Genomic DNA, 12,136 nt, shown 5'->3' on the forward strand with positions numbered 1-12,136 from the left:
CTACAATACGGCTATTCGCAGTATCACAATCATCGCAGGACACAGCCATATTACATTCCTTCGGTGTAGTTCGTGACGCATGCGCAGGACCACTATAAGTTTTGGGGTCCACTTTATACAAGCTTATACTAAGAGAGTTAGCAGTCTAGTAGTATATATAGAAGTCTGTGGGTTAAACTCACTTCTCGACGTGAACAGTCGAGCTATCACCTCTGACATTTATAGTTAAATCGTTCTAGCGCGGTGGAAAGAAGAAATATTCATGTAAACCAGATATCGCAAATTTCCAATAAAATTTATGAAATTTACATGCAGAATCATAAAAAATAAACTGTAGCTGATAATATCATTGAGCATTATTGTAATCTCAATGTTATATAAGTTATAGAAAAATCAAACTTATATTTTTTTTTATTTTATTTTTTTAATTTATAGATATTTATTTTAATTAATGATTTCTCTTGTACCTAATTTTTTTTTCTGAATGATTTTCAATAAAAAAATGTCACTTATTTCGTATATCGTTTTAAAATTTGTAATAGAATTGTTTATATTCACGTATAATTGTAATTTTATATATATTTTTAAAAGTAAAAAAGTAGATTCTCTTTCTCTCTCTCTCTCTCTCTCTCTCTCTCTCTCTCTCTCTGTCTCCAGTTATCTGTATACTATAATTAATTTGTAATTGCAAAAATTAAATCTTTTACAAAAAAACTTATACATTCGATTAGACATTTAACTGAAAAATAACATACGTACTTTGAAAAAAATTTTAAAGAATCAACTTAAACTTTTCTGGTCAAATATTCTTTCAGTTTTCACAAAAGCTCACGAATTAATATTTAAAACTATTATGCAAGCTTTAACAGCAATTGTGAACTATTTACTTTAAATTTTATATGTTCTTTATATTTTGTAAGCAATATAATTCTTCTGTTATTTTTTGCATTACTCTACACGGTCCTGTTCTATGCCGCTTCCATTATAAATGAAATTTTTTACAAACACTGCGTATCTCTTTATAGTACCTCTCTAAGTGCATGACTATGCATGATTATGCATGATACACCGTAATGATATTATAGTTCGTACATTCCAGATGTGTAACTTTACAATTCCGAAATTAAAAATAAAAATTCATTATCTTGGATAAGTCTCATATTTGAGAGGAATAATGGGAAGTCAAGAAAAATCAATAAAATTAAGAATAGTATTCGTTTTTATTTCTTAGGTCAGGAATGCGCATAAATGTAAATATAATTGTATGAACACATAAAACTTAATATTGCTGTGCTCAATAGAACATCACAAGATTGAAAAGTTACGAAAATCACGCGTCATCCATCGCGTCATATTGATATATCAATGTCGTTAGGGAAAAATCAATTAAGTCATGGAATTGACCTCATCGCGACTTATCGTGTAAAAAAATAAATATTGTATACAAGTCTTTGTAGAAACGGTTAAATTTTCTTTGTCAACAAAATTTTATAAACGATTGCTTTTCGACAATAGTTTGCTCGTCATAATTAACCCTTACCGTACTAATATGGGTAACTAGTGACCAAGCGATTCCTGCTCATGCAAGTTTCTTTGAGTCTTTCGGTAATTATAAATTATACTATATTTTATTATTTTCCAAAATAAAGAGTTAATATTTATTCTAGAAAGTTGAAAGTATGTTGGTGAATTTTTAGAGATTTATTTTCGTATGCGCAAACGTATATCTGAAAAATTATGTAGAATTGTAGAATAATGTCTGCGTGAACTTTCCGTCGCGCTTAATTGCGGAAAATTGATGTACGTGGACGTAACGATTAAGACAACGACACGATTTTTGATTAATTTTCACGATCTTACGACATTATGGCACTAATCGCGGCTCGCTGGGTACAAAAGCAACCGATAAAAAAAAAATAATAAGCGCATTTGACCCAAACGAGCCACGTTACCTGTCACGTTTTTATCTACAAATTTTCAGTATTGATTCGAATGCATTATCTATTAGAGCTATGCGAAATAGTACCGAAATCGATATGTGAAGTCGGTCCAATTCCAAATAATCATTACATTAGAATTCATTTCAAAATTGGTTTTACCGTTGCGTCAAGACTATGATTTTGAACATAAAGTCGAGCATGTAAAGTCAGGTCGGACGCAATATTGTGCATTGAATATATGCGTTGAATACAACTCTCCGAGTTCGATATCGATTTTCCGACATTATCAACCGAATAATAACATCTATTTCGGAACTGTAATTGAACTTGAACCGATTTCACGTTTCGCTGAGGCGAATACTGTCTCGCGTAGTCTTATTATCTACCACGATCGACATATTCAATGTTATATGCGGTGACGTGTTTCTTTCTCTTTACATTATGGGAATATCATGACCTTCGTACACGCTACTATTTACAAATCATCGTACTATCTAGAGACTGATGAAACGGGCAATCGCTGAGAGAATAAGTAATAACATCTCGTATTCATCGTTGAATTTAGGGCGGACAAAAATATTGATCGAGTTGAGTCGCTTTAGAAACGGTTGTAATACGCAGTGACAATCGAGAAGTCGCTGAAATTATATAACTATTACTTTGCAATATAATTAAAAGTGAACGGAATGAAATAAATTGAACATTATACTCTAAAGGAAGTCCATCATTTTTGTTAAAATACAGTAAGAACACGTCATATATTGTTAAGCCAATCAAATTTTCAGCTCTTTTAAAATGTTTGTTTCTATTATAAGCTCATTAATTGCATATTTTTGCATTATATGCCAATAAAATAACGGATTTCTTATGCATTTAATTAATTCTCTTCCATGCATCCATTACAAAATAACAACTATTTCAGCAATTTCAGCAGATACTCTGAAAAAAGTTTAATAATAATCCTAAATGTTGATTTCTAAAGTTTTGATAAAATAATTTCAATCAAATATTTGGTTAACATAAATCGATTAAATTTAAATTTTACTTTTCCAAATATTATTTTATTTTTTTAATTATTAGCCAACTTTAGTTCGTAACTATTATTATATTCGGTAATATTCACTAAATATTACACCAATACGCTAAACTATACCTTCGATATAACTATTACCATATTTTTTTCAACGTAATTTCAGCAATTTCCCGATTGTCATATGTGATTTTCACACATCGAGGAAATCTAACATCAACGATATACTCGATACAGAAACATTTATTTATCACATATTTCGCCACGGATATATTTCAACATCGAGCGTGCGTTACTCTCTCGCGCCCCTTTCGTTGCCTACATAAATCTAATATTTGGTACTTATATTGGAGTCTACACTGGCCGCTTAAATCAGGAGTTCGTCATCGACGTATACACATCTTACATACGTCGTACAGCAGCACCAATTGTTACAGGCAGCACCAATCGTTAATAAACCTAACATTGCGATTAAGAACTTCCTTGTTACAGCCGGATTTCTGTTCCGTTTTTGATTAATGTCAAAAACGTGAACAACTTAAATTAACATATCCGAAATCTCGGGCTGCGTATTTACAAAAAAAAATTTGATTAGGTTCATATAACGATAAATAATAAATTTTCAACTTAGTCTGCATTTTACTTAAAAGCTCGTAATTCTTGCAAGCATCATTTGTCCTTGTTTAACATTTGATAAATAACAAGGATAAAATGATTCCACGAGCGTTGTGAGCTTAAATGGAACGTAGCCTTAATACTATAATATCAAATTATATAAATGCTTTTGGCGTGCAATTGATTTAAGTAACTTTCTCTGAAGCACATCGATCAGTTTGAAAATTAATAATCGCTAAGATACAATATCTTTATCTAAAACAGAGAATTTATTTATATAAACATAAATAATGGACACTATAAAAAAAAAAGAAAAACGGTTATCCAAGATGTTTAATATATCTCCTCAGTGTCAATTTGTATGGTCTAACCATTTAATTTGTTATTTGTTATCTAAATATCTAGTTACTGTTTGTGCGCACTGTGAGTAATTTATAATGTAGGAACCGTTCGAGATCGGTGATTAAATTTGTCTCGAGGTGACTAAGTCGTGACTTTACGTGTTTATATTACGTGCGTTTCAAATATATATTTTGCGCTTTGCTTTCGTTTTTTTCAGTGCTTCTGTCTTTTTTCTGGACCAAATCCGTCCAAATTTGAGCTACGTTTGAGCTAGACTAGTGTTCAAACCGGAAGTCGTTGTTTTCGAATTGACACTAGCCATGGAGTGAACATGAAAATACATCATGCGACGATACGTGCTGTGCCTCGCCGGGACAACTGATTCAATTCAATTGAAAGAAAAAAAATATAACAGGAATTATTTGAAACAGGTACTCGCTGTATATAATATTATCATTATAAATTATATTTAAAAATATTTCACTGAGCTTCTTCTTGACTAGATTCTGCGAACTTCAGCAAAACAACGCTTATTAAATAACAAAATTCGTGTGCACTCAAGAATAAGACTCTTAAATGCTTCATGAACTCACGCGAGTATTAATGTTTATATGCTCGATAAAGACTATGTAGTTCAAAGATAAATATGCTCGTAAAATATATAAATACGTTCTTTCTTTTAACAAAAATATAAATGCAAGTTATTAAATGTATAATGATTTACGTGCTTTGACATTCTAATTACATCTAACAATTCTATCAATTCCATTACACACATATCTTGCACTCTGTCAATTTCGCAAATAGGAGTACATAAATGTGTGTGTATGTACAAGAAATTATTATTGTATATAATTATTGTCAAAAAAGTAAAATTCACTACAGTTTTTACACATGACATAAATCTGAATGCATATGAATTTTTTTCACCTACAACGTACAACGATAAGATCCCCTCACAGAATTCGCAAGAAGGAACAATAATATTAAATAATAAACAGTAATCCTCACTCTACAAAAAGCAGTGACTACGAGTTTTTTTACTCTCTTCGACAAAACTCACAAACTGCTTTACAAAACAATACTGTACTTTACATTCGAGACGCCACTGTTCTTTTAAGTTACACGCAAATTTCGCAGCTGCTCATTTTTTCTCATTTATCGGATAGTGGTTATTTATCTAGCATCGTTTCAAGTTTGTCTCCACCGATTGTCCTTCCAACTATAACTACTATCGTAATAAATTTGTAAAGGACTCGTATTTTAGCAATCACATGTTTTTATTTATTAGCATAACTATCAGCTTAATTACTGACATACAGTGGCTGTCTAATCGTACGAGTAATTTTATTATATTGTTCAGATAAAAAAAAGAATCTTTACAAATAAAGATTTTGTAAATGCTTAATATATCCTAGTATTTAGAATATCGTGTTCTTAAAATAATCATTATAAAAATTGTAATATATATATATATATATCATATAAATAATAACTTATCATATAAACTAAGAAATATTAGATTGATAAAATTATATGTTGACCAAGAACTTTTGACAGTCACTGTAAACTGTAATTAAGATTGATTTTAAATTTTTGTTATGATAAAATCAATTGAGAAAAAAAGTTTTGTTATTTACATGACTGAAGACTAATTTATCATAAATTCTTAATTTCCAATTAATTTCTAATTAACATCGTAATTTTCGATGCTGCTTAACATCTTTTTTTAAAACTAATATCTTTCGTAATTGGTTCTCTAGCACATGTAGCTGAAAGACATCCGGTGATTCTGGGTTATACTCCCTCGTACACAAAGACTATTCTCGTTGCACATTTAATAGCAAGCGTGATCCTAATTCTTCATTTAAAGTGTATCGTGTTTATTAAATTGTACAGATAAAGCTTAGAATCACAGATAATTTAATACTAAATATGCAGCAAGAATAAAGTCTTCTAAAGTCGAACGTATATTATTCTCTTTATTCTCATAATACGTATTGTATTATTTTACGGCGCCTTTCGTATGCTTATTTGAATTTTTACTTAAAACTGTATGAACATCGCAAAATTTTGTCCCCGAATGAGTTCCATCATGATATAAGTAAAGTGATCTCTCAGGGATCGTGACTGTCCTCATAAAATCACCTTCTCTGTCGTTCAAAAAAGGAGTATATAGAAACATTATTTTGGAAGATTCGACAATTAGGCACACAGATTGCCCCCTTGAAAAAATTCGCGAGTGACCCTTCTCGCGAGCAAACATTATCATTTAGACCTTGAAAAATTTTCCTGTACCTCGTCGTTTATCCGCGTCTCAATCACCGAGCAAAAGCCACTTCGTAGATAGTTTACTTGCGCGAAACTTCATATCGTCGAGTCGTAGCTTTTCGAGCGCCTCTAAAAACAGCCGTGTGATGAAAAGTCGCGTGACACTATCGCCGACCAGGGTCTTATTAATACCTTCTTCAGAACGGCTCAAGTGTCCGCGAAATGAGGTCATGCGAGGTCACGCATCTTTTCGCGTCCTGCCGGGATCTTCCCATACAGCACAGATGTCCAAGGGACGTTCTGAAGAACAACCTGAGAACATCCCAATATTCTGAGAACGTTTGCAGAAACATCTCTGGGATAAAATGTGCTGTATAAGTTTACGATCGGCTCAACATGTTCGGGCAGTCGAGCCATCCTCTTGGACGTGATAGCACAATATCACGTTCTCTGAAGTTTGCGGCCATCTTTCAGACTCAGGCAATGTTCTGTTTTGGAAGAATCGGAATCGTTTGTAGAAATTGAGCAACGTGTCGTGGGCGGACGCACGCACGCACACCCGCACGGATCTCCCCGTGGTTGCCGGAAGAGCCTTTTAAACGAATCCCCGGGGCGATTTCTCCTCAAGTATTCTGTGGACGTACGAGGTCGTGTTCTCGCCATGAGCTGGTCGTGCACACGCCGTCCCCTCGCCACCATTCGTTCACATCCTTGTAATACTTCGGTGGACGGTCGTCGTGTAACATGGCGCACACCCGGCACCAAAAATATGTGTTGATGAATTCGCCGGTACCCTTCCAGCGAAAATATGAATTGTACAGGTCGTCGTCGCGGTCCAGTCGATGCAGATATTCAGCGAGTTCTTTCGGCGACTCGAATTCGTCTACATGGATATAAGAACGGTACGGCGAGCTGCGCGCGTAATCCGTCGGATGAGCCCCCATCACGATGGGCAAAACATTGTGCCTGCACATTCGAGGAAAAATAAATAATACAAGCAGTGATAATATTCCAAAATACAAGAAATGGTAATTGCAATCGTGAGAGAAGGAAAACGCGTCATTGTGTCATGAAAGGAATCGTATCACATTGCGTGTTTCACGCTTGTGAATTGAGGCGGTCGCGTCCAGTTCGGGAGCTTAATTAATACCGCGCGAGTAGCACGCGTTTCTGTCCATTAAGCGAGTAGGGAAGATTAGGTAATGCGAGTTGGCACGCAACCGCCTTATTCAAGATACTGCACAAGTCGGCAAAGGTTGCCGACCTCTGGGTGAAATGATCGAGCGTATTAGGTCAACTTATATTCGCTGCTCGCATCTAAAATACCGCATCTCTCTGTATAAATTGTATGCGCTAATAAGAGAGTGAGAGGATAAGACGGTGAGAAAGAGAAAGGAGGAAGAGACCAATAAATACCATCGCACGTACCCAAGTCCGTTAACAAAGAACTTCTCCGTGATATAGTCTTTGCAGTTGGAATTCTCGAACGCGAGGTAGAATTTGTAGTCCTCGTCGAGCATGTCGAAGCACGTTTGCGACTGTGACCGCGGGCAACGCAGGCTGCCGCACGCACCGTAAATGTCCACTTGGATGTATTTCGAGAGTTCCCTGGCATAATGCATACGCTGATTTCGGGGATGGCAGTTGGAAACGAACCAGGCGACCTAATTAAACAGCGAATGTCGTGAAGAAGGCGAATGTCATTTTTGATAGTGTAACGATTTGAAAATTACAAAAGTATTTGCAAAAATATAGTATAATATGGTTGATATTTTGATAAGAAATATAATTTTTAATAAGATTCTTTATTTTGATTTAATTTTTATATAAATCTTAATGTTTCTAATTTAATTTCTATCTGAAGGTAACGTTTCTATTTCTTGTAAATTAATATAATAATAAATTATATTGAAGAATAGGTAATTTTATTTCATTATGAAATAAATATTATTTTTATTGCATATATACGCACATATTTTTTAAATATTAATTAAAATTAAAATTTTTTAAAGCCATCAACTTCATATAAAATATGTATTATTTAAAGTTATTTAAAAAATTTAACAGTATTACGAGTTAAGATAAATAATTTCATTTTACAACTAATAAACAAATAAAAATAGTATTTTATTAAAAAGTGCAGAGTAAATAAAAGCTATTTCTGTGTTTTTAAAAAATATATAATTCTATTATTTTATTTTAATTATAGAAATAAATATATAGTAAAAATTTATTATTTACTAGTACACTTATTTTACAAAGAATATAAATATACATTTTATTCATTGTTTTGGTTCTCGGATAATTCAAATTTTATTAAAGTCTTAAGATTAATCTAAACATTTTACCTTCTTTGTTTTGTTTGCTGCATAATTAAATGTTTGTGAGATCTGTGTGATACTCGAATCATAATATTGCCACCTTTCATAAGGTGCCACTATGTCACTATCGCGCCGATATGTGGCGGTCCAATTGATAAGAGCGCTCTTTACGCTCTGCGTGTGATAAGGACATTCTAAAAAATACAGCATCCACACCTGTTGAAAATTATATAAATAATTTTATTACATAAATAATATATTTAATAAAATAAATCCTCTTTTATATGTGCACGATATAACTATGTAAGTAAAGTTCAAAGGCGAGTCAATCGCTGAGTAAAGGTGACCTAATTTTCTCGGGTCACAAAAATTAATATTGCTTGTATTACATCGGATACCTGATTGTAAGACCTTCGTCCCACGTGCGTGATGTAATCCTTAAATAGAATAAGATCGGCGTCATCCGGATTGTCGCGGACGATCGTGCAAGTATTCACCGGACAGCGTTGTTGGAAGAATATGTCAGGACCGATTTTGGCTTCGGCCATCCCGTGAGGAATCATTATTTTTTTCAATGGATGCTCACTGCCTGTTTTGTTGTAATCAGGTGGCACGAACATTAGCTGCGAAATTATTTATAACGTTAATATACTATGTCTGCGCAGAATCATTTAATCAAGAAAAGTTATTGATTAAATTACAAGAAAAATCTTTTTTGCGTATATGTATTTATATAGCTTTGTAGAACTTATACTCAGCAACTAATAAAGTACTGTGAAATGTTATCTTATAATTATATTTTTAATTCTCTTAAAATCCTAAAACAAATTTTTTAACGTACATTATCCGATATCAGGAAAAACTAAAACCAACAAAATTCTTACATTTTTTTTTATAAATGTAGGACATAAATTGAGTTTATTTTTCATAAAATTAAGGGGGATTTGTCATTGTTATATTGATTGTTCAAGAATGTGAAATTCTTCAGTATTTTGTTGAAAAAAATTGAGAGTGTAATTATATGTATAACAATCGGAATGCATCGTGATTCAATAAAATAAATTAAAATTAATTTAATGCAATAACATTTTTGCTGATATTTATTCCTCTTCAATATTTTTATTAAAATTAAGTTTACATCAAAATATTAATGTACGAACATGTATAAATAAAGGAAATGTTCGAATGTATATGTCTAATATTCATAAAAATCAATTTGTAATTAGCAATGTCGATAAAATTAAATATATATATATATATATAATAATTAAATTTTAAGTGTACGTAAGTCCATAAATTTTTATACAATTACCAGAATTACCTGATTAGTCACACGATCATCGTAAGCAGCTTCCTCCGGCCACAATTGAGCCAATCTTCGGCCAGTATTGCGAGTTCTTATCGCCGGATAAGGTCTTCTTGTTCCTCCTTTCATGTACCAAGGTCTTCGCGATGGATCTTGGTCTATCGAGTTTTCGCCCAAGCTCGCAGTACCATTTATATTTAATACCTTCGAATAAAAAGGAAAAAATATATATAAATGAATGAAAAATTGAATCTTTATATGGCATCGTCATTCTCTGCTGCAACTAAAGACAATATCGTCATTCTCTGCTGCAACTAAAGACAATATCACAAACTATAGATGTTGTTATTAAACCAGAAAATATTATGAATAATATCACATTCAACAAATTTCATAGTAAAGATAATATTTTTATGAATCAATTACTTTCCCACTATCGATAATACTTAAATAATCGCATGTTATCTGGAATTTTATATATATTATAATAGTATCTATTATATTATTGCCTTTAATTTATTAATTCAAATTTTTCTTAATATAGATACTTTTTGTGTTAGCTCTATTAGTAAATATAAAAATTTATGCGATTAGTTAAGTGTAATTTGCAGCTTTAAAAGTTTCTAAGCATAATATCATAATTTATGCATGAGCGAATACATGTAAGCTTTTATTAACTGGATAATATATGACTTGAAAAGTGATCAGAAAAAGTTAAAACTTTCTCGTTTTAAATATGGATAATTAGAAAAAATAACGTAATATACTGCCACAGGCAACTAGACTATTAAGCCATTCTAAATGCATCACGATATATCATATTTTACAAATTCCAATTTCCTACAATTCTCATAATCTGAGACGTTAATTATATCCATTCAATTTTACTATTACTTAAGCGTCCAGTATTTAGCAAAATGAACATTAAATAAATTACGATGATATTCCAAGTATTTTTTGTCAAACTTTACAACGTATCTAATAATTGTGTAAAAAAAGCATTGAAAGAAACAACGATTCGTTCATTTAAAATTTATTTACAATAGCTGAATCTCCTAAAAATTTATATTTTATTCGAGCCATTATAATCTTATTTATTGTATTCTTATTACTAGCTATAATAAATTACGCGATATGTGTGTATAATACTAGTGCTATGGAAACCCAATCGAAAAAGAGGAAGCCACTAAGTTCGAAAAGCAAGCATATACGCACCGTATTATTTTAAAGCGCAAAAACAAGCAAAACGACACACGGAAAAAGTAACAATATAAAATTTCATAGGAATAATCGATAATAACATATTATTTATGTATATCTACACATTACTTGACGTATACTTCCATCGTGGAAATTTGTAACACGTATTGAAGAATGAAAGAGCTTAGAAAGTTTCATTTTTTTTTTAATATTTTTCCGTGTACATGTCGTTTTGGGATTAATCGACGCTACAATTGACCGTACCTCGGACGAAAGTCTTTTCCTCACTCGCTCCCGAGTGCGTAATACTCGCATCGTCGGCTTCTTCGATTTCAAAGGCCAATCAAGTTTCATCTGCGAGCGAAATTTATTTTTATTCCTTTAGCCGTAATTTATTTCGCAGTCATTTATACTATTTACATTTCGCATACTTTCGTCTCTTTCTCTATCTCTTTTCTCGTATTTTAGATATACTGTTATCACATCTTTCTCCCAAAAAAGAAAGATGTGATAACAGTATATTTAACGTCGATAAGTCAACCGTCAAAGATTACTGTAATCTTAAAAAGAGATCTATTTGCGTTTAAATTACAAATATTATGATAAGCAAGAAATTTACTACATTAGTGTACCAGGTATGTAAATATGAAACCGGAATTTTTTAATAGAAAATACACGTTTATTGCATGAAAATGATAAAAAATATTTTATTCGAAGTATTGCCCATCGCTATACATTTTTCCCACCTGTCTGACAATTTGTGGATGCCACGCCAAAAAAATTGTTGCTCTTTTGAGCCAAACCAGTCATCTAGCCATTTTCGTACATCTTCATAAGTGAAGCGCTGTTGAGCAAGTGCGTGTCCCATCGATGCAAATAAGTAGTAATCGGACGGAGCCAAGTCTGGTGAGTAAGCCGCATGCGAAAGTATTTCCCAACCAAACGCCTCAATCGTTTCCTTCACCAGTTTTGCTGTATGTGATGGTGCATTATCATGAAGCAAAATCACTTTGTGTTGCCTCTTTTGATATTCCGGTCGTTTTTTACGCAAAGCTTGATTCAAATTGATCATTTGTTGTCGGTAGCGTTCAGTATTAACGGTTTCGCCAGG

The 12,136-nt window shown here is 32.4% G+C and overlaps 1 protein-coding gene across 2 annotated transcripts in view; it reads right to left on the reverse strand.

Moving 5' to 3' along the window:
• Positions 1-5,658: 5,658 nt before the first annotated feature.
• FucTA (glycoprotein 3-alpha-L-fucosyltransferase A) overlaps positions 5,659-12,136 on the reverse strand; it is a 58,596-nt gene continuing 52,118 nt past the window's right edge. Inside the window, exons 3-8 of one of the 2 annotated variants that reach the window (XM_018509518.1) lie at positions 11,290-11,379; positions 9,841-10,029; positions 8,918-9,142; positions 8,547-8,735; positions 7,627-7,862; positions 5,659-7,164 (exon numbers count right to left, since the gene is read on the reverse strand). In XM_018509518.1, the coding sequence (XP_018365020.1) occupies positions 6,822-7,164; positions 7,627-7,862; positions 8,547-8,735; positions 8,918-9,142; positions 9,841-10,029; positions 11,290-11,379 (1,272 nt within the window). In that variant the 3' untranslated portion in view covers positions 5,659-6,821. The remainder of the gene's footprint in view (positions 7,165-7,626; positions 7,863-8,546; positions 8,736-8,917; positions 9,143-9,840; positions 10,030-11,289; positions 11,380-12,136) is intronic. The other variant, XM_018509519.1, reaches the window with a different exon arrangement.

Source organism: Trachymyrmex cornetzi, unplaced genomic scaffold (genome assembly GCF_001594075.2).
Source record: "Trachymyrmex cornetzi isolate Tcor2-1 unplaced genomic scaffold, Tcor1.1 scaffold302, whole genome shotgun sequence".
NCBI lineage: Eukaryota > Metazoa > Arthropoda > Insecta > Hymenoptera > Formicidae > Trachymyrmex > Trachymyrmex cornetzi.